This window comes from Myxine glutinosa, chromosome 2 (assembly GCF_964187855.1).
Source record: "Myxine glutinosa chromosome 2, kmMyxGlut1.1, whole genome shotgun sequence".
In the NCBI taxonomy this organism is placed as follows: Eukaryota; Metazoa; Chordata; class Myxini; order Myxiniformes; family Myxinidae; genus Myxine; species Myxine glutinosa.
Genome location: NC_136262.1, coordinates 87678810 through 87702159, shown reverse-complemented (window position 1 = coordinate 87702159; position 23350 = coordinate 87678810). Strand labels below are relative to the sequence as shown.

Genomic DNA, 23350 nt, shown 5'->3' with positions numbered 1-23350 from the left:
GGATCTGGCTTTGGGGTAGAGAGAGAGGAGAGAGAGGTGCTGGCTGCGCAGTTGTGGGCCTGCACTTTCGCTGTTTGCTGCCGGGATCGATACACCATATGGACCGCAATGTTGTGGCCACCCACAATGGACCGCAGTTCGTTTGCGGCCAAGCACCACCCGGGGATGGACCTATGGGTCAACGTGGCACCTATGCCATACAGGTGAACCACTTTTAGTTAACACCAAGTGCACCACAAGAAGAGCAAGAGACACCTGCAGGGTTAGGGGTTGTCGAATTTATTTTTATTCCAATGAACAATGGTGACTGCACCGATTGGTGGTGGGGTGGTGCTTTTGATGCTCGGGAAGGGTGCTCTGCACGTTATTAAAGGCCGTCGGCCACAGAGCACTCGTGGGTTGGTGTATCGATGCTGGCAAGCGCGCTCTCTCTATGCATAACATCTGCATGTGTTCCTCCAAAAACAGGTCCTGGATCGTAGTGTAAATAGCAGCGTAGTCGTGTAAATAATGCTCCCTACCGGCTGTATGTGTAGTTTGAGAATTCTTTCCGGATTCGGTTATCCTGTGGGTGTGTTTCTGTGAGGAGAAGGGTGCAACGTCGCAGGGGGACATATTTACTCATTTGTGAACATCTGTAAAACTGTCGCACTCAGGGTAGCGTTAATAGTAGAGGGACTACATCTGAGTGCCACACTAAACTAGGTAAAAATTTATCGGGTCGGGACGCCCCGAGGGTAGAGAAGGGTGCAATGTTGCGAATATGGAATTTGGCCTCCATATCCGCTTGTAAATATTCCCCTATTTCTCCAATACTCCCCAACTTTCCCCAATCCCCCATTCCCTAGTCCCATTGCATGTAAATAACACTCAGTAGAGCCGACCTTCCCCTTATTCCCCCATTAAATGTCGTGCCCAGGTCCACCGCACCACACGTAGACAACTTTCGGACATCTTGCTAGTTATTCTTAATCTATGTCAGTTAAGGCCTCGTTTCCATTAATTATGACTCTTCGTTGCACCAGAATGTGATTATATGGCACCAGTAGTGAGTTTAGGACCTTTCCCATACCTCCTCCCATCTTCTTCCCCGTCTACAACAACAGAGGGGCACGGCGCTGCGCGGGGGGGGAGTGTGCGTCCTCCCACCGGCTCGGTTCGCCGCCATCGACAATGCGCTCCAGACGATGCGCTCCAGACCATGCGCTCCACGGGGTTACCACGAAGGGGCTCCTTGTCAGCTCCTCGTCAAGGGCGGAGCCTGGTAAACCCCCCGCACGCACCCAATGAGAAGCAACGTGCCGATTCCACGAGGCGGAGCTAACGAGCCGAGGGCGTGTCACTCCCCGCCGGAGATACGCGGCCACGCGCCGGATGTGACGGGAGATGCGCCCCCAGCTTGAGACGAAAAGACGCCACTTCGAGCGCTGTGCAACCTTCCGCATCTCTGGACCGGACCGGGTCGATCCTGCCCTGAGCCCAGGAGGACCTGGAGCCATCGCCAACCGCTTTCCTGCCATCAACCCCCGTGTGAGTCAGCCTTGTCCCGTTTGCCTGTCGTCTGTTGGGGAATAATATAAGATTGTGTCTAAGTGCTTGTCTTTCTATGTTGTACCTCTCGTCCCTGTAATCTGACCTTCCGCACGAATATAATCTCCTCCGGAGGTCTTGAGAACCGTATCCCTGGTGTCTGTCATTATAATTCAGCCGTGTGTCTTCTTTTTCCTTATTGAGCCAGCGTGGCGCGGCTTCGTCAACGTTCGAGTACAATCGGGTAATTTGTGCGGACACGACGGCCATTCCGCTCGGCCCACCTTAACATCAAAGTCGTGTCTGTAACAATATATATATATCATTATACATACTTTTATGTATTATGTATTGACTTAGTGGTTCATTATACATACTGGTGTTGGCTTAGCGGTTAGGGTACCGGCTTGGGATCATAGGATCCTGGGTTCGAATCCCGGTCGATCGCTGAATTAACGCCAGGGGGGTTGACTCAGCCTATCATCCTTCCGAGGTCGGCAAATTGAGTATCAGCTTGCTGGGATGAATGATCCTGGTGTGTACCCCGGTTTAGAATAGGTACACCGTATCCCTGCTCATCGTAAGAGGTGACTAAGGGTTGGCGTCAGGAAGGGCATCCGGCCATAAAAACTGCCTCAAAAAGGAAACCATGAGGTCATGGGGCCCGCAAGGCTAACCCCTGCTTTAGCGGGGGAAAATGGCCTCAAAACGATCATTCATTCATTCATATGTATTATGTATTTAACTTTTTTGTCGTGTCCTGGACTATTGTAAAGTACAGTAACTCATTCGTGGAAACCTAATGGACACCCCACATAACATTATTATCCCAGAATGAAGTGGATACTTGCATGGAATTGAGCACAAACAAGTGAAGGAGAGCATACAATTTCTAAACAGCAATCAAGTCATGTAAGGAAATGATGTTGGCGTGCTTTATTGGAAACACCTGAACGTCTTCACTGGTAGCTTGGCTGATGCGGGGTAGCACGAGGCGAGGAATGACAAGGAAGTGTACTGGTGCTTGAGGGTTCACGTCCCTAAATGCCAGACACTGCGGAGAAAAGGTCCATTGTCACCAAGTCATCATTTCACAAACCATTTTTAACTCAACTGGATTACCGTCCAGTTCAGTTCATCACATATTGAACCCTCCGGCGTCCGTCGTCTGTCGTCGTCGTCATCATCTGTCGTCTGTCGTCCGTTAACTTTTCGACGTTCACACTCCAGCGTCCACATATATCAACCGATTCTGATCAAACTTGACATGCAGCATCCTTACCCCAAGGACCAGGTTGGTATTGCATTTAAGCCCGATCCGTTGAAAAATGGCGGACTTAGGCGACCATTTTGTTTTTGGTCATGAAAACAACGTTAACACTCTAGCGTCCACAAATATTAACAGATTTTGATCAAACTGAGAATGTTTAACCCTTACCACACAAGGTAGGTTGCTATTGCATTCCAACCCGAATCGTCACAAAATGGCCGCCATAGGCCGCCATATTGTTTTCAGCTCCTTTTATCTACACAACTATATTTGTGCAACATTGTTGCAAAGTGTAACATTGTATCAATTGTAAAACAAGGACAAGTATAAGGATACAAGGACCTTAAAATTATTACACAAGGTTGTTGGCTTTTCATTTAAGTCAAATCTAGTACAGACAACTGACCGACTTTAAAGTTGTCCAGTCAGTTCAGTTGAGTTCTGCTTCCCTGGAAGCTCTAGTTTATGTCTTCAACTAACCATCTTCATGTCCTGTCGTCTGATTACCAAATTCATGTTACAATTAGAACGTTAATCTATATAATAATAGCGTAAGGACTCGACTTTGTTATCCCTTTTACGCCGCACCCAGTGACCCGATGCCCACGTCACTAATGGATTTACGATCTACGAACCGCGCTCTTTGTTTATCACGTACAGCCATACTCGAAAAATCTGAATTAGCCGACGTTGGGGCCCAAAAGCATCCGATTAACTGCCGATACGACGCCATCTTACGACGCCATCGTATTGGCGTCTGCTGGGCGAAGGCGAAGCAAGCCGTCCGCTGATTGGACAGGCGAAGGCGAAAGCAAGCCGTCCACTGAGTGGACAATCCAGAGCATGCATTTGTGCCGGTGTCAGCGATCGTTGTTCTTATACGCACTCTTCATTCTCATCTTTCTTCCTAACTCTTACTCGGACAAGCAAATCCCCTATGCCATCCATAATGGTACACTCTATCCATACACCACATCCTCCCTTCCGTGGATGTTCCACGGGTTTCGGCTAGTTACCATTAATTTTCCTCCTTGTGGCTTTCTCAAACATATATCAGGCCTACATATGGATGTAAACTATATAAAAGCAAAGGACTATTAAACACTACTGTTTCTAGCAATAGTCTATGATGTTGAAAGCAATCAGTCCTGTCTTTAAAGCAAAGATGATAACGTTTTCTAGACAACTTTGTGAATTGTTCATTACAAGACAGCACCACCATCCATCATGAGATGAGAACATGGACATAACATAACATAAAAACCTCCGCCAGGCTGAACAGTTTACGTTTTGTATCTCACTGATCGGCCGGATCAGCATATGGTTGGTTTTACAGGCAACAACCAAAATATGATTTGCTCCCTTGTGTCACCTACCAACCTCATCCACCAAGTGTTGTCATAATCCATCCACAACCTTTTGAAATATCGTTTTTGGCCCCATCTATCAATGGTGAAAAATCACTTTTAAAAATTTAGTATCCGGATCCGCACCTTAACCAAAATCGAATCAGTTCGTCCTTGTCACACATCCAACCTGTCCACCAAGTTTCATTCGAATCTGTCCATCACCTTGTGAGATATCGTGCTATATGTAGTTTTTGGCCCTATCACTCAATAGTGAAGAATCACTTTAAAAAAAAATCTAGTATCCCCAATCGGTATCCATATTTTCACCCAAAATCGAATCGGTTCGTCCTCGTCACACATCCAACCTGGCCACCAAATTTTGTCCAAATCTGTCCATCACCTTTTGAGATATCCTGCTCAAAGACAGACAAACAAACAGACAGACGGGTGAAAATAAAATCGATGTCCACCTTCAATGGCAGAGATAATAATTGTTGGAGCACATTGATCTTCACTTTGGATTACCACGTAATAGGACCAGCAATAGATGCAGTAAACTTCAAGGTTTCAATGTCTCCAAAACCAAAGTAAATAAATTCACCTTGGAATCCTCATGTAGTATGTCAGCAGGGAGAGTCCCATCGATTATTTTTGAGAAGATCGTTGGCTTTATGTTCCGAAACCTGGACCTTTCGACGGCAGCTTGTCTTGCCCTGTCCACTTCGTCGCCATTTGAGGCTGTGCAGTATCTGGCCTGTATACAGACAGCGATGCAAGTCAAACTAATAGTGCATAAGAAACACCAAGACCCCATAATTATTGTAGCATTTGAATTTCTCTTTCACGGCTGAGATATTTCAGTTTCAACAGCAAATTTCGCAACGACGACTAAACCGACACCCCTCACTGGCTTTGCTAGTGGGGAGGGTGTCTGTGACACCCTGCGAAGACCAAAAACAACACCTGGCAAAGGGCGGATGAGCTCCCGTAGGGAGACAGCGGCCATCCAGTAAGGAGACGGTGTCTCTTAAAAAACACCCATCCGGTTTGGACAAGTTCAAGTCATACCAAAGACTTAAAAAATGGTATGTGCTGCTTCCTTGCTTGAAAAGGTAGAGCACAGACAATCCCCATCGGTTGGCATCCATGGGTAGGAGGAAATGCCCCGCTGAGTTCGGTGAGAAAAGCAGCGCCATTGTTATGATGTCGCTGGTACCCAGAGTATCCCGGAAGTGACGTTAGTGACGGCACTTCCACAAGCTCAGTGGCTGTGTTGAGTGTTTGTCTCGTCAGTGTGTGTGTGTGTGTGTGTCAGCTCTATTGTGAGTCTTAGCCAATGTAAACAACAACAAAAAAAAAAATTTAACTACTGAAAAGATGTTGCCTTTTTATCATTCAATAATGGGGATGTGGGTGGTGCTGCCTTCTACAGGTGGCATTTAAGAGCCAAACACAATGTATGGATTGGCACAACATGTAAACCAGACCAGGGCATTAGAGAGCCAGTAGGGTTTACTATGACACAAAGAATACAATTACCTTCAACTTGAATGAGTAAGAAAACAAAAGCTGCATTTTAGCAAGTCAAGACAGGCCTCTCCGTGATAAGACATCTCAAGCTGTGAATAAATCTTATAGGGTGCTTCCCACTCCGTTTGAATATCTTCATCGAGCCATCGTGGTCTTGTTGTTGAAGCTACAAGGTTAACAACAAATGCATCTTCCATTTGAGAACAGTGGAGGATATTCTTGTAAAAAGCACAGGGTTCTACTGTTTTCTGTTAAGACGTTGGTACGGGCCATGCCAAGGCGACCGTGTTGATGTTGCATCTCTACGATGCTGTAACTGTGCACTATAAAATAGATAATGCCACCAGAGGCTCAACTGATGGAAGCAATGTGTGGTGACCAAGCTTGCGATTGTGACAGATCAAGCTTTCAACAGCTGGGAAGAGCCGTCACTGCTCTTGGAGTGATAGTACTTACAGGATGCCCTTCCCCTTTCTTTGCCAAAGAAGGAACACGTGGCCGCCAACTGGCAAACACGATTTGATGGACATCTACGACGTCCTAATTAGAGTACGACTCCTACACTGAATTAGTATGGCAGATATAGGTGCGCGAATTGTGCCTTTGATGATACAAGCATGGCATTTGGCACACAGTCAGAGTATGTCCGAAGAAAGATATTTGGCTTTAGGGCCATCCATCGCAGATTTGTCCTTTTTTGAGAAATGGTCGCCATTGTTGTTACAGGACAAATCTGCGATGGCCCTATAGCCAAATATCCTCCTTATGGCATACTCTAACTGTGTGCCAACTCTCGTGCTTGTATCATCAAATTCACAATTCTCCCAAATATTTCACCTACCTGCCATGCTAAATGTACTGTATAAGCCTAGTGTTGGTTTAGCGGGTAGGGTGGCGGCTTGGGATCCAAGGATCCTGGGTTCGAAATCCCGGTCGATCGCTGAATTAACGCCAGGGGGGTTGACTCAGCCTGTCATCCTTCCGGGGTCCGCAAATTGAGTACCAGTTCACTGGTAATTCCTTGTGTGTCGCAAGAGGCGACTAACAGGGTTGGCGGCAGGAAGAGCATCCGGCCATAAAACATTGCTTCAAAAAGGGGACCACGGTGCCCCAAAAAGGCCAGCCCCTGCTCTGCGGGGGAAAATGGCCTCTAAAGGTGGTTCTTTCTTTCTGCCATGCTAAATGTATAGTCAAAAACTGCTAAGTTGGAAGACATCCAGGCAATTGTCAGAGGCCATAGATCATCTTGCTGTCACTCCCGTTGTCCAATGTCTCCTTTGCTTCAGACAATTTTACTTCTGTAAATCAGATTATAGCATATGTAGGTGCAGAATGTTTGCCTTAATTAATCATTTTGGTTAGCATAACTACATAACGTGTCAACATAAACTCCTTCAAGCCCATCTCGCAATAGTGTATTCCACTAATGTGCCAGGCCTATCAATGTGAATGACCCTCATTTCGTCATATGTTGCCCGACAGTCAGAATCTCTCTGGCTCAGTACAGTACCCACTACCCAGTGCTACGGGATGATGCAACAGACTACAGCAAGAGTGCTACATACAACACCAGTGGCCCAAACTTGAGAAATGCAATGTAGCAAGTCAACGAGGAAAAAAGAATTAGTCAGATATGCATTATATTAAAACAAATCACAAGCTTTGCTTGTTGTGCACTGCCCTGTTGTGCTGTGGGTTAAAGCAATCTCTTTGCCCAGAGTGTACTCGGTTTTATGACTGTATATGTATGATACTTAAAATACATACTTGCACACATACCATGAGGATAGCCTCGAGATATGCACATTCGCCTCTGAGTCTGACTTGTCTCAGCTGGGTTTCAATATTGACCCAACTATAAACTGTCACCCTGGTGTTTTGCAGGCACACAGTACATCAATGTGTGTGCCATCCCTCGAAGGAAAATAAACTGAGCGTCCCATCTGCTGTCATTAGTTGATGCACATTAAATATCCCACCGTGTCCTTCCCCAAGAGAGGCTTGTTATCACCAATATCCTGTTCAAATTATAAAAAAAATTCAAAGTTGTCATCCGAGGAGAGTGGGAGCAAGGCAAACAGAGAGGCAGGGGGAGGGAAAGGGGTGGGAAGGGTGGGGAGGGGAGAGAGAATGGTGGGGAGACAGAGAGGGGTAGGGGAAGAGACAAAGAGGGGGTAGGGAGAGAGAGAGGAGTGGGAGAGATTGAGAGGGGTGTGGAGAGAGGGAGAAAGACAGTGGTGGGGAAAGAGGAGCGGGGGACAGAGAGGGGTGAGGAAAAGACAAAGAGGAGAGGGGGAGAGACAAAGAGGGGGTAGGGAGAGAGAGAGAGGGGTGGGAGAGATTGAGAGGGGTGGGGAGAGAGGGAGAAAGACAGTGGTGGGGAAAAGGAGCGGGGGACAGAGAGGGGTGAGGAAAAGACAAAGAGGAGAGGGGGAGAGACAAAGAGGGGGTAGGGAGAGAGAGAGAGGGGTGGGGGAGATAGAGAGGAGTAGGGGGAGAGACACAGAGGATTGGGGGAGGGAAGGGAGAGACAGGGTGGGGTGGGGGAGATAGAGAGGAGTAAGGGAGAGAGGGTAGAGACAGAGTGGTGGGGGAGGGAGAGGGAGGGACAGAGAAGGATGGGAGGGAGGGGAGAGGGTGGGAAAGGAGGAGAGGAGTGGGGAGGGGCATGGGAGAGAGATGGATAGCGGAAGGAGAAAGAGGGGATGGAAGAGACTGGAGGGGGTGGAGAGAGAAGGGAGGGAGAAAAGAGGAGGTGAGAGCAAAGCCTCACCACATGTCACTATGCTGTACACTCCAGGAGGGAGGGCTGGTCTGAAGAGGAGAATGGGAGGGAGGGAAAGAGAGAGGGAGGGAGAGGAGGGGAAGGATGGAAAGGGTGAAGGGAGAGGGGAGGAGTTGGTGGGGAAGGGTGGAGGAGAGAGAGAGGAGTAGAGGAAGGACGAGGGAAGGAGAGGAGGAGGCATGGTGTGGGGAAGGCAATGGTGAGTGAGGGGGAGGGAGGAAGGTAGGGGAGGGGGAGGGAGGAAGGTAGGGGAGGGGGAGGGAGGAAGGTAGTGGAGAGGGAGGGAGGAAGGTAGGGGAGAGGCAGGGAGGAAGGTAGGGGAGGGAGGAAGGTAGGGGAGGGGATGGAGTAGGGGTGGGAGAGGGGAAGGGGAAGAAGGGAGGAGGCAAGTGGGGCAAAGGGGAGGACAGTGACGGGAGAAGGGAGGAGGATGAGGAGGGGCTAAAATGATATTTGGTATGATGGAATTCGTACGCACATTCAAATATTATTTTTAATGATCATGGGATTCGGAAAATAGATGAACTATACATTTTTCATTTAGGATTATTAATATTTTAGCTGAATCGAAATGAGATGCCCCAGAAACTTCTTCGAATTTCTGTTAAGAATAAAGTCATTCATAATTACTCAACAAGACAAGCTCATATATACCATTTACAACAACCAATAATACCCTTTGAAAACGAAGCTATTTTTTAGCTTCCCTGGAAGATCCTTGTTATGGGAAGGCAAGTCGTCCGTCCATAAACACTTGCAACCTCTTCTCCGAAACCGCTGATGTGATTGTGACCAAACTTTGCTAAAATTATATTTGGTTTGTTGAAACTCAAGTTTGTTCAAGGCATTAAAACAATCTGGGTCTAAGGGGGCCTCCAGGGGGTCAAAGTGGTTCAAAGTTTGACATCTCAAAATAGAACTCGTACACAATTTTAATGAAACATGAACACAACCTTCATCACCCGTGATGTACGAAAGTTTGTTCAGGTATTTTTTAAAATCAGGGTGTGGGGACGGGATCTACAGGTGGGGGGGGGAGGGAGGGGAGATGTTGAGTGACTTGCTCCGGATCCAGGTGAACTTCAAGACCCGCGGTCCTAAAGTTAACGAATTCTCTTGAAGTGAGCTTTAGGCAAACTATTGGTGTCAATAGTTCTAAACACAAACTGAGAAGTTTATTATTTTGTAGAGGTGTATGACAAATTGATGGAGTAATTACTGGTAATAAATGAGTGATATTGTGACGTTAATGCAAAAGTATTATTGCAAACCAGATGATTCCTCCTCCTACATCCCATACCCATCCCACATTTGTGTTCCTTTCTGTTTTAGCTTCTATTTGCCCACCTTTTTTTGTTCCCACTATAACAGCCAGGTATCTTCACAATATTTAATTATTTTTGACAGATTCTTAATCTTCCATTGTTATAGGGACCTGAAATTTTACGAGCCATGCTTTTTTTTCCTAATTCCTCCAGTTCTCTATAAATAAGATGTTGTGGCGGACACATTGTCAGTGGGCAATAATTCCGCGCACCAGTGGATGGCGCGAGCGTCCGGGCGTGGAAGCGCAGCTCAGGCCACGCCCGGAGCGAAGGTGTCACGAGGCGCAGGGTGGAACTGAGATACATGCCCTGCCTTTCGGCCGACCGGCCACGCCCTGGGGCAAGGCGTGGCCTCGGGACATATATGCGGGCTCGATAGTCGAGCCCGCCCAGTGCTTGCGTGCGAGCTGTTAATAAAGTGTTTCAGTTTGTACAACGCGTTGTGGCCTACCTTCTTGGCAAACGAATTGTGTGTGCACAGCACCACACTGGTGACGCCGACTGGTTCAGCCGTAGCTGACCCCTGAACGTGCCATGGCTACCAACGCTGTCGCCGTCAAACTCCCGGAGTTCTGGGAAGCGCAAGCCGACGTTTGGTTTGTGCAGGCCGAAGCTCAATTCCAGCTCCGGGGCATCACGGCTGACGACACCATGTACGACCACGTGCTCGCCGCCCTCGGGCCCGGCACTGCCGCCCGCGTCGTGTCCATCCTTCGGCGCCCGCCGGACGCCCACAAGTACGCGGCGCTCAAACGTCTTCTCCTCGCCACGTTCGGGCTCACGGAGGCCGAACGCGCCGACCGCCTCCTGGACCTTCCCGCCCTCGGCGACACACGACCGTCCGTTCGGATGGATTTTATGTTGTCCTTGCTTGGAGACCAGCGCCCGGATTTCCTTTTCCGTGCGGTTTTCCTCTGCCAGCTACCTGCGCAGGTGCGGCTCGCGCTGGCCGGTTCAACTTAACAGAACCCCGCGTCCTGGCTGGAGAGGCGGACAAATTTTTCGCGGCCTGCGACACGCGGTCGGTGTACGGTGCTGCCGTAGTGGATCCCGGTGCGGAGGCTACAGCACCCCCTGATTCCCTCGTGGCCGCTGCTACTGTGTGGCGGTGGACTTTCGCGCGCTGGCACGCGAGGCACGTCCTGGCCCAGTCACGGACGTTCTTCCTGAGGCCATGCCAGACGAACTTCGCCGCGACGAGCTTCTGGGAGGCCTTCGTGCCCGGGTGGGACAGGCCGTGGATGGCGTCAAAAACCGGGCGCTGCCAGCCAGCGGGCACGATGGGACGAGGCCGGCCGAGGGAGACGTCGCACAAGAGGGCAGTGCCCGCGAAGTCGAACGGCACCTCGGTGACGCGGAGGCCCGTGACGGCGGTCCGCAAGGCCTGGACGTCAGGGTCGGCGGTCTGGTCCGCCGCCATCCGGGCATAGTCGTTCCCGAGGTGGACCGCATGTGCGACGGACCGGGAAAGGCAATCCGCCACCGGGTTGTCCTTACCCGCGACGTGACGGATGTCCGTCGTGTACTCGGAAACGGCAGAGAGGTGACGTTGCTGCCGGGCAGACCATGGCTCGGCGACCTTGGCCATCGTGAAAACAAGGGGCTTGTGATCGACGAAGGCCGTGAACGGGCGGCCCTCGAGAAGATGGCGGAAGTGTCGGACCGCCAAGTGGAGCCCGAGCAGCTCGCGGTCGAAGGTGCTGTACCGGCGTTCGTGCGGGCGGAGCTGCCGGCTAAAAAACGCCAGCGGCTGCCAAGCACCACTCACCCACTGCTCGTGCACCGCGCCCACCGCGTAGTCCGATGCGTCGGTGGTGAGGGCGATTGGTGCATCGGGCGCCAGGTGCGCCAGCATGGTGGCGTTGGCCAAGGCCAGCTTTGCGCCCGCAAACGCCGCGGCCATCGGCTCCGTCCAGGCGATGTCACCTTTGCCCAGCTTCCCCCGGAGGGCCTCGTGCAGGGGGCGCAGGAGCTGGGCGACGCGGGGCACGAAGCGGTGATAAAAATACACCCAAGCCCCGTTGGCCCCGTTTACGGTGCCCGAACATCGGTTCGACCACGTCCACGTCGACTTGGTGGGACCTCTGCCCACCTCCTCACCATGGTGGACCGCACCACCCGGTGGCCGGAGGCCGTGCCATTGGCGGCGACGGCTGACGTCGCGCAAGCCTTCATCGCCACGTGGGTTGCCCGGTTCGGCACCCCCTCGGACATCTCGTCCGACCGCGGGTGCCAGGCCAACGGCCTGTGCGAGCGCTTCCATTGCTCAATGAAGGCCACGCTCCGGGCCAGCCTCCGCGACGGCAGCTGGGCCGACAGGCTCCCCTGGGTCCTGCTGGGCCTCAGGACGGCACCCAAGGACGACCTGCGTGCGTCCTCGGCGGAGCTGGTCTTCGGACAACCGCTGCGGGTACCGGGCAAATTTATCCCCGACTCCACGGCCCCATGGTCCGCGGCGCACCAGTGCTCCGCCCTTCAGGAGACCGCCAGGGGGTTCGCCCTAGTGCCGACGGCACATCACGGTTGCCCGTCCTCCCACGTCGCCCCGGAGCTTCGCATGGCGGTGTACGTTTTTGTCCGGCACGACGCCCACAGGGCACCGCTGCGGCCCCCGTACGACGGGCCCTTCCGCGTGCTGGAGACCGGGGACAAGCATTTCGCCGTGGACATCGGCGGTACTCCAGATCGTATCTCCGTGGACCGCCTCAAGCCGGCCCACCTCGACCTGGACCACCCCCCGCAAGCAGCTCTGCCTCCGCGTCGAGGCCGCCCCCCGGCGGGCAGACCCCCGGCACCCCCAGCCCCGCCGTCCCGCTACCCCCCAGCCCTGCACGCATCGCCAGAGGGCGTTTCGGCCAGGTCATCCGGCTTCCCCGCAAGCTCACCCTTCAGGTGCGCGGGAATTCTGGGGGGGCGCGTGTGGCGGACACATTGTCAGTGGGCAATAATTCCGCGCACCAGTGGGTGGCGCGAGCGTCCGGGCGTGGAAGCGCAGCTCGGGCCACGCCCGGAGCAAAGGCGTCACGAGGCACAGGGTGCAACTGAGATACATGCCCCACCTTTCGGCCGACCGGCCACGCCCGGGGGCAAGGCGTGGCCTCGGGACATATATGCGGGCTCGATAGTCGAGCCCGCCCAGTGCTTGCGTGCGAGCTGTTAATAAAGTGTTTCAGTTTGTACAACGCGTTGTGGCCTACCTTCTTGGCAAACTAATTGTGTGTGCACAGCACCACAATGTATGTTAAATCAGTTTCTTATATTTAACTAGCAGAAGTACCCGGCATTGCCGGGCGGGGGAGGGTAGGGGGAGGGAAGGGGGAGGGGGAGGGGAAGGGAACGGGGGGGGGGGGGGGAGCGAGCCCCTTGGCAACGCGAGCGATTTTTTTTTCATAGCGTCATAGCGTCATAGCGTTCATAGCGTTTCATAGCGTCATAGCGATTTTTTTTCATAGCGTCATAGCGTTCATAGCGTCATATCGTTCATATCGTCATAGCGTTCACAGCGTCATCACGTGATCGCTCTGAGCGAATCAGCGCCCACCTGCTCTGATTCCGTTGATTCCGTGCGCTGAAATGCGCTGAGGTAAATATGAATAAAAAATATGGATCGTCAAATATTTTGAGTTCGGCCATGTTCGTCCCAGGCTCAATGGCCATGTCTATGCCAAATATCAAGCACGTGAGCCTCTCCGTTTAGGAGTCTATCGGTAACATTACACACGCACGCACACACACAAACTGTGTTTTATATATATAGATTGTTTGATTGACTCAAGGGTGGGAATAACCTGAACTGAAACGACACTAAGCCACGCCCCCAAAGGTGTTTTTGCTCTTCGTGTCTCATTCCAATATGTAGTAATGTACCTTTCCCAGCAGTTTCCAAATATTGCGTTTTCCTTGTACTTGTAGAGCAGTCCTGGCAGTGCCCAGGTGCAGGTAACCCGTACGCAGCGCATTGCAGGCCATATCGCCGTCCTTCGCAAGACGTGTTTATCTCGTATTCTCGTTAATCACGTAGGCCTGGCAAGAATATTTATTACATTACTGGTTGTGTTTTGTAATAGCAAAGGCACACAAATAACAGCTAAACGTGTAAGTGTAACGTTTCCTGGCCTAAAAGGCAGAAAGAAAAGGCAGTCGTTTTGTAAATACAAAAAGAAGAAGAATCCAACAGGAAGGAGAAGAAGAATGCTTCTGCAGCAGACCACTGTGGGTGAAAGTAACTTCACAGGAAGAGGAAGAGCAGGAAGCCGTGCTCTTCATTGATAGGACTGTATGAACTTCTTTTCAAACTCATGTATTGCTTCTTTTCACAAACTTTAAATTTGGAGGATAATGTACTGATTGATTTTATATCTTGTCTGTTGAGCAGTTGTAAAATGCAATTTAGATTCCGTGGCGGTGTATAAGCTGTGATTAGTGTTTTGCACCAAATAAACATTTAATTCTGTTACAAATGAATATTTATGTTATAAACACAATTGTCTCGTCGGATTGCCGTTTGTGTTATTACACGTGCAATGTAAAAATTTTGTGAATTGTTTTTTTGAACGTGTGGTGCTTCGGGGAGGCGAGTACAGTTGAGTACAGTAAAGTCCAATTAAAGGAAATGTGAATAAGAAATGATCTAAATTAAAAGTCTGCATATTTAGTCAGAGTCCCGTACGTGTACGACGTACTCTGACAGTGACAGTGACAGGGTCTCGTACGTGCTCTGGCAGGGACCCGTGCACGGCGTACTCTGAAACGGTCCCGTACGTGATCTACCAGTGTCCCGTACGTGCAGATGGATGTTCCTCGAGGAAGCCCCGCATTCCCTTCGCGCCTTTTCCCCACGTTCTACGAGACCGGTCCGGTGTCCGATGAGTGCGTATCCTTTGCTCCATGGACGGTGCTCGGAGCTGTGCAGGATACGGGGAGCCAAGCATCTTCTTTGGTAACACTCAAGGCTCCAAACGTTACACTACATCGAATGATCGAACACAACTACCTTTATGTTTTTACTATTATTATTAAATAAATGTTCCCTCGTGTTTTGTCCACATGATGAGGTATAATTTAACCTCCTGCCACATTTTTGTGCAGAATTGGCTTGCTGCCAAGAGCCACGGACACGACCTGTGGACCGTCGTTGACCCAGTGGCATGGCCATTGCTTCCTCCAAACGAAAGTAATCATTATCTTCTTTTGTTTTGTAACGGAATTATGAGCTAATTGCTGGACTTGTGATATCCCCGCAACCAATCCTCCCCATACCCCCTACTCACCATACCCCCTCCCCTTACCCATACCCCTCCCCATACCCCTCCCGATACCCCTACTCCTCCCCATACCCCTCCCGATACCCCTACTCCTCCCCATATCCCCTACTCCTCCCCATATTCCCTACTCCTCCCCATATTCCCTACTTCTCCCCATATTCCCTACTCCTCCCCATATCCCCTACTCATCATATTCCCTACTCCTCATATTCCCTACTCCTCCCCCATATCCCCTACTCCTCCCCATATCCCCTACTCCTCCCCATATCCCCTACTCCTCCCCATATCCCCTACTCCTCCCCATATCGCCTACTCCTCCCCATATCCCCTACTCCTCCCCATATCCCCTACTCCTCCCCCATATTCCCTACTCCTCCCCATATCCCCTACTCCTCCCCATATCCCCTACTCCTCCCCATATCCCCTACTCCTCCCCATATCGCCTACTCCTCCCCATATTCCCTACTCCTCCTCATATCCCCATACTCCTCCTCATATCCCCATACTCCTCCCCATATCCCCTACCCCTCCCCATACCCCTACTTCTCCCCATATCCCCTACTTCTCCCCATATCCCCTACTTCTCCCCATATTCCCTACTTCTCCCCATATCCCCTACTTCTCCCCATATTCCCTACATCTCCCCATATCCCCTACTTCTCCCCATATCCCCTACTTCTCCCCATATCCCCTACTTCTCCCCATATCCCCTACTCCTCCCAATATCCCCTACTCCTCCCCATATCCCCTACTCCTCCCCATATCCCCTACTCCTCCCCATATCCCCTACTCCTCCCCATATCCCCTACTCCTCCCCATATCCCCTACTCCTCCCCATATCCCCTACTCCTCCCCATATCCCCTACTCCTCCCCATATCCCCTACTCCTCCCCATATCCCCTACTCCTCCCCATATCCCCTACTCCTCCCCATATCCCCTACTCCTCCCCATATCCCCTACTCCTCCCCATATCCCCTACTCCTCCCCATATCCCCTACTCCTCCCCATATCCCCTACTCCTTCCCATATCCCCTACTCCTCCCCATATCCCCTACTCCTCCCCATATCCCCTACTCCTCCCCATATCCTTCACTCCTCCCCATATCCCCTACCCCTCCCCATATCCCCTAGAGTCCCTTTATATACAGAGTTGCGACATAGAGGGTCTGGAAAAATCTAGTCACGTGATTGCGTGGAGCCATTTTGAGTCCATCGCGGACAGGATCAGGATCGGACGCATATCGGTCAGCGTTTTAACGTTCCCGCTGTACGCAGCGTTCTCATTCGTGTTTTACATCGATTTTACGACAAAATTACAGGTTGTAGCGCCTGTGGGTGCACAAATAGAACAAATAGAAAGTGAGAGTACCGTCCGAGGAAAATCTACAGGGCCTTGTCATTCCAGATATCCAAGACGTGCAGGAGCTGTCTCAACCTGAGCGCGATAGCTTGTACAACCTTGCTGGCTACTGTGTTCACAGTATAAGGAAAAACCAGAAGACGTGTGATGACTGCATTAGACAGGTGATTGTTGCTGAAGGTGAAGAAGTTAACCAAGCTGCAGAGCTTACTGTACTGAAAGAGTATAAGCAAGGGTGTCTTGTTCATGTTTCAGAAAAAGTGATTTTTTTTTTTTAATTTTTTTTTTTGTATACAAGATCGAGGCTCGTGAAAGAGCGAACATTAATCACACAGAAAGACAAACCGACACATAAAACATATAACATCGGGAGCGGTAGACAAGATGGGGAGAGAGGGGGAAGGACACAAACACAACATTTGAGAGCAGGGACCGAGAGACATGGAGACATCGAGAGATCTGAGAGAGGGCGAGGGCTTTGGGGGGGGGGGGCATGGGAAGGGGGCGGTGGGAGAGGTATAAAACATATGGACACTGCCAGGACTTCCAGGAAAGAAGTTGGAATTTCAAACAAGGTGGATCTGGGGTGAATTAGCGGGGGTAGAAAAGATCAAGGTTTTGGATGGGGGAAGATAAGAGATGGTGGTGAACAGCTGTTTTAAAGACCTGGAGGGAGGAGTGGGATTGAAGGGAGTGAGGGAGTTTGTTCCAGAGGCGGGAGAAAAGAGGAATGAAAGAGTGAAGGTGAGCAGAGAGCCGAGATTTCGGCAGTTTAACCATCAGAGGGTTGCTGGCAGATCTTGTGCGACCTGTAGGAATATTTGGGGGACAGAGCACAGAGAGAGCTGGGGGTGCAAGGCCGGAGAGGAGTCGGTAGAAGACAGAAAGACCACCTACCTGCCTGCGGTGAGTGAGTGAAAGGCCCTCAGAGATAGCTTCATCGCGGGAGATTCCAATAATTCTGAAAGCTTTGGTTTCAACAGCGTGAAGCCGAGCTAGGTGTGAGGCAGGAGCACCGGCCCATAGGGGAGAACAGTATTCCATTGAGCTGCGGATAAAAGCCTTGTATGTGGTGAGGAGCTCAGGTGTGCCGAGGAAGGACTTCGCACGACGGAGGATGCCCAGTCGGCGACTGGCTTTGGAGGCCAGCTTGGAAATGTGGTTTTCCCAAGAAAGATCATGGCAGATAGTGAGACCCAAAATCTTGAGCGACAGAACTTCTTGGAGAGGATTGTTGAGAAAGTAGATGGGAGGGTTGTCCAGTCGATCTTTTCGGAGAGACATAGTAAGAGTGTGAGAGTTGTCAGGATTGAAAGACATGTTCCACTTGTTTGACCAGTCTGTGATTTTGTCCAGGTCTTCAGAGAGTGAGGAGGCAGCAGACTGCCGATCTGAGGGAAGAGGAATGGAGCGGCAGAGAGTGGAGTCATCAGCAAAGAGATAGAGAGGATTTTCGAGAGAGTCAGAGAGATCATTGATGAAGACCAGAAAAAGCACGGGGCCCAGAACACTGCCTTGGGGAACTCCAGCCTGAACAGGAAGAGGAGATGAGAGAAACCCATTCAGGGCCACACGTTGACGACGACTAGAGAGGAAGTCCGCCAGCCATGCGTGGAGATTTCCATGGATACCAAAGGAGGAGAGTTTGGTGAGCAGAGCGGGGTGCCAGACCGTGTCGAAGGCACGTGATATGTCGAGGGAGACAGCTCTAATTTCCTGTTTGGCATTGAGGACCTCCATCCATTGTTGAGACAGCAGAAGCAGCATGTCCAGAGTAGAGTGACCTGGTATGATCAACATGTTGGTAACTGTGGAGGCCATGTTTCGTGGTGCACAGGATGCTTTCATGGCTGAAAAGAACGTCGCAACAATGTTTGTGGAGAGAGCAGAGCAGATAAGGAGAGATGTTCACTTCCCAACGTGCCACAATCTGAAAGCCAAACTGCTTACAAAATTCATCAACACACGCCTACACATCTTTTGTAAGAAAAAGACACATCAACGCAGGCAACAAGCTGCACAAGCAAAGAAGGGGGGTGAACTTGGCAGCAAGAGCATGGCAATGAGACAATTGGCTGCAAAAGTGAAATAGATATTTCCATTGGACTTCAGTTGCAGGACTGCAATGTGCTGTACACCTACAAGCTAGCAACTTACGTGGATAATTGGACTAAATAATCATTTTGAAAATGTTATCATTAACATTTTCTCTAATATGTTATTTCAACAGGGAATAATACACATATCCAAGTTATTTTAAAGCTATGGACTAACATACATTTCAACATGATATTTCTGAGAGGGAATGATTGTAATATTGGTTGCAAATTAAATAAATGTACTGTATGAATATCTCGCAAAGGAGCTCTTTATGAATGACGGGAATTTGAGCATGTATAGTTGTATACTCTGTTTTGAGGTACATGAATCAAAACTTACAAATTGTTGTTTATATACATGTACCAATGCCCTCTGCTAAAGGCACATTCCTGCCTGTGGTAGTTAGTACTCCAACAAGTGAATGACATGCTTTGTTTTTAACAAAATTATGTAATTTGCTATAAAAGTGGAAGGTTACAGGTTCGCGGTTTGAGTATTAATCGTAAATGAGTTCAAAGCCTTTCACAATGGTCTCTGAGACCTTCGTAAAACAAATAATAAAATAAGTTTTATTTTTTGTACTTTCACATGGAAGATAGGATTATTGTCATTCAAAATTTTCAATGATGCTTCAGAAAGAATTTGCTAGAAACCAATTCATGCCAGTGATACAGTTGTATGCCACAACTGAGAAAGGGGGGGGGGGGGGGCATGCATTGAATGTATGTATTTGTCTCTGTTGATTTGAATGTGTGAGGACATTAAATTGTGTTTGTGTGTGTGACTTTCAATTTATAATTTGTATGTGTGTGCATTAGCACATGCGTGTATGTGTGTGTGTGATTGTAAATGTGTGTGTGTGTGTGTGTGTGTGTGTGTGTGTGTGTGTGTGTGTGTGTGTGTGTGTGTGTGTGTGTGTGTGTGTGTGTGTGTGTGTGTGTGTGTGTGTGTGTGTGTGTGTGTGTGTGTGTGTGTGTGTGTGTGTGTGTGTGTGTGTGTGTGTGTGTGTTAGAGGGGGCCGGGGGTAGAGGGGCTAATCTATTTTTGGTGGGATTAATATATGATCGGCAACATGCAGCAAAGTTTAGATTAATAATTTAAATATGAAAATTAAACAAACACAAATATATATCCACACACGATAAACAAGGTCAAACAACTGCAGAAATACTGCAGAACTCTTAACATTGTGTTGTACATGTACATGTATAAGCAGGGAGGTGAGAGTTCGAGTCTCCTCTCGCCTCCCTGAAATTAAAATGAGGCTGAAATAAGCAGCATGTGTACCTGTCTAGTTCATTCCTTCTTTGTCATGGTTCTAAATGTCTGTGACTGTTAAATCACAACCAGCTCTGTGATTTTCTTCTTTATCATATGGCTCTTAGTTGTCATAAATCTTCTATTTTGTCATCTTCACATAATTTGTTCATTATCAACATGGAAAAGACCATTCCCATCTCTCATACATAGAGAACATAATGGAATACACGGTTCAATGCACTAGCGCCATAGGGCGGCTCTGCACTGAATGGACTAAAAATGGCGTCAAATCGTTAGTTGTCGCTACTCTCTCAAAAAGGGACTCTAATATCCCCTACTCCTCCCCATATCCCCTACCCCTCCCCATACCCATACTCTTCCCCGTACCCCTACACCTCTCGAAATCCCCAATTTCTCCCTGTACCCCTACCCCTTCTCTTTTCCCCTACCCCTCCCCATATATCCTACTCCTCTTCTTCTATCATATTAGCTTCAAGTCGGTGCTGTTGGCACATAGAATGAAGCACTTAATTACCTTTTTAAAATCTCCACAATTATCATTGTCTTTGAATTGCTTTGGACATTATTGTGAAGGTGTTTTGTGTTTATAGTATATACTAGCCGAAACCCGTGGAACATCCACGGAAGGGAGGATGTGGTGTATGGATAGAGTCTACCATTATGGATGGCATAGGGGATTTGCTTGTCTGAGTAAGAGTTAGGAAGAATGATGAGAATGAAGAGTGCGTATATGAACAACGATCGCCGACACTGGCACAAATGCATGCTCTGGATTGTCCACTCAGTGGACGACTTGCTTTCGCCTTCGCCTGTCCAATCAGCGGACGGCTTGCTTCGCCTTTGCCCAGTAGACGCCAATACGATGGCGTCGTAAGATGGCGTCGTATCGGCAGTTAATCGGATGCTTTTGGGCCCCAACGTCGGCTAATTCAGATTTTTCGAGTATGGCTGTACGTGATAAACAAAGAGCACGGTTCGTAGATCGTAAATCCATTAGTGCCGTGGGCATCGGGTCACTGGGTGCGGCGTAAAAGGGATAACAAAGTCGAGTCCTTACGCTATTATGATATAGACTAGCCTAAACCCGTGGAACATCCACGGAAGGGAGGATGTGGTGTATGGATAGAGTGTACCATTATGGATGGCATAGGGGATTTGCTTGTCCGAGTAAGAGTTAGGAAGAAACATGAGAATGAAGAGTGCGTATATGAACAACGTATTTATTGCAATCTACTTAAATGACAACGCTACGATATACTTTTGAAAAATGAATGGATTCATAATAGGAATCGGCATAGCACCACTCTGGGATTGTCCACTTAGTGGATGGCTTGCTGTCGCCTTCGACTGTCCAATCAGCGGACGGCTTGCTTCGCCTTCGCCCAGCAGACGCCAATACGATGGCGTCGTAAGATGGCGTCGTATCGGCAGTTAATCGGATGCTTTTGGGCCCCAAAGTCGGCTAATTCAGATTTTTCGAGTATGGCTGTACGTGATAAACAAAGAGCGTGGTTCGTAGATCGTAAATCCATTAGTGCCATGGGCATCGGGTCACTGGGTGCGGCGTAAAAGGGATAACAAAGTCGAGTCCTTACGCTATTATTATATAGACTAGCCGAAACCCGTGGAACATCCACGGAAGGGAGGATGTGGTGTATGGATAGAGTGTACCATTATGGATGGCATAGGGGATTTCCTTGTCCGAGTGAGAGTTAGGAAGAAAGATGAGAATGAAGAGTGCGTATATGAACAACGTATTTATTGCAATCGACTTAAATGACAACGCTACGATATACTTTAGAAAATATCACGTACCGTCTCGAAGTCAATGCCATCCTTTTATCTCTTCATATACAACTCACTGATTTCTACCTTATCGTGAACAGGGTAAAGCCTACTTTGATAATCATGAACGGTGGCAGATGCAGGAGTTGGTGAAACGAAAGGGGGGGGGGCGGGGGGGGCTGATCATGACCTACCCGACGCCACATGGCCTACGCTATTTGTTGAGATCATGGCCACAACGGAAACACAACAACTGGATAGGTAGGGCCTAGGCCTACGCCTACTTTTTGTCACTCGGCGAAGTACACTTTGTTTTAAGCTTTCAGAAGCTGAAGCCTTGGTATTTATTGCTTTATATGATACTGATGGGCTGCTGATCGGTTTCAGCACGTTGTAATCACAGTATATGGAAGAAATTATGGTAAACCCACCTGATGAGGTCAGCGTACACCGCGATCGACACCGGCACAAATGCATGCTCTGGATTGTCCACTCAGCGGACGGCTTGCTGTCGCCTTCGACTGTCCAATCAGCGGATGGCTTGCTGTCGCCTTCGACTGTCCAATCAGCGGACGGCTTGCTTCGCCTTCACCCAGCAGACGTCAATACGATGACGTCGTAAGATGGCGTCGTATCGGCCGTTAATCAGATGCTTTTTGGCCCCAACGTCGGCTAATTCAGATTTTTCGAGTATGGCTATACGTGATAAACAAAGAGCGCGGTTCGTAGATCGTAAATCCATTAGTGCCGTGGGCATCGGGTCATTGGGTGCGGCGTAAAAGGGATAACAAAGTCGAGTCCTTACGGTATTATTATATAGATGCTCCCCGTCGATGTGCTTCTGTGGTAATCGCGAATATGAGTCACATACACGGTCACAGTGCCTGACGCCACTGTGACCGTGTTTTGATTAATAAATCTACTAGTCACAAAACACGAACCGAACTCACCTTAAGCAGTAAAACGGTACAAATCGCTCCTAGAAACCACCTCATCTCTTCAGACCTCAACACACCTCGATAAGTGACGGCAGCGCTCATGGGATCTTCTTCTTCTGTTAAGCTCCAATTTTTTCTCTTTAAGTTAAGTCCAATCAGTCCTCTCTGCTCGAAGTGCTCAGGCCATGCCTTCCCGCTCTCATACTTTTATTGCCGTTCGGTGTAGAAAGGGATTGACATATCGTTCGTCTGTTTCAGCTCGTTATCTTTAAGCTTCCTTGCGTCTCGCCACCTGCTACACCTCTCTGAGTTACGAGGATTTATGCAACGCACCCCGAGTATCGCAACGTCACTCCATTTAACTTTATTAAAATGACGATAAAGACGTTTCCTTATACAGTGGAACCTTGACTTACGAGTGCACCAACTTACGAGTTTTCCGAGATACGAGCCGTCGCTCGGGCGGTTTATTGCTTTGAGATGCGAGCCGAGATCTGAGTTACGAGCTTACGCTACCCGCCACCAGGTGGGTTCCGGTCACGTGGTTATCTTGCCGTGCAAGTATCTCTGCCGTATATCGCTGCTGCTTTGTTTTCGCATTTTGGTTATTTTGGAAAATTTCTTAGTTTTAACCATGGGTCCTAAGAAATTGAGTGCCAAGGGAAGAGAGGATGATGTGCTTGGATATAAAACACGCAATCGTCGAAAAACATGAGCGAGGTGTGCGTGTTGTCGACTTGGTGAGGCGGATGTGAAGGCAGCTGAAGATTTTATTATAACTTTTGCCGAACTGATAGAAGCCGAACGATACATCCCCCAGCAAATCTTCAAC

General features: G+C 49.3%; 2 protein-coding genes across 7 annotated transcripts in view; one reads left to right on the top strand and one right to left on the bottom strand.

Moving 5' to 3' along the window:
• HINT2 (histidine triad nucleotide binding protein 2) overlaps positions 1 to 13795 on the bottom strand; it is a 31008-nt gene extending 17213 nt beyond the window's left edge. Inside the window, exons 1-3 of the mRNA XM_068107858.2 lie at positions 13657 to 13795; positions 4751 to 4903; positions 2480 to 2584 (exon numbers count right to left, since the gene is read on the bottom strand). Of these exons, the coding sequence (XP_067963959.2) occupies positions 2480 to 2584; positions 4751 to 4903; positions 13657 to 13758 (360 nt within the window). The 5' untranslated portion in view covers positions 13759 to 13795. The remainder of the gene's footprint in view (positions 1 to 2479; positions 2585 to 4750; positions 4904 to 13656) is intronic.
• Positions 13796 to 13880: 85 nt separating this feature from the next.
• The window catches only part of TAF1C (TATA-box binding protein associated factor, RNA polymerase I subunit C), a 52776-nt gene continuing 43306 nt past the window's right edge, over positions 13881 to 23350 (top strand). The window contains exons 1-5 of one of the 6 annotated variants that reach the window (XM_078771185.1): positions 13881 to 14001; positions 14514 to 14728; positions 14878 to 14962; positions 16460 to 16578; positions 18252 to 18396. In XM_078771185.1, the coding sequence (XP_078627311.1) occupies positions 14579 to 14728; positions 14878 to 14962; positions 16460 to 16578; positions 18252 to 18396 (499 nt within the window). In that variant the 5' untranslated portion in view covers positions 13881 to 14001; positions 14514 to 14578. Of the gene's footprint in view, positions 14002 to 14314; positions 14729 to 14877; positions 14963 to 16459; positions 16579 to 18251; positions 18397 to 23350 lie in introns of those variants that run through there. The other 5 variants (XM_078771187.1, XM_078771188.1, XM_078771189.1 and 2 more) reach the window with 5 other exon arrangements.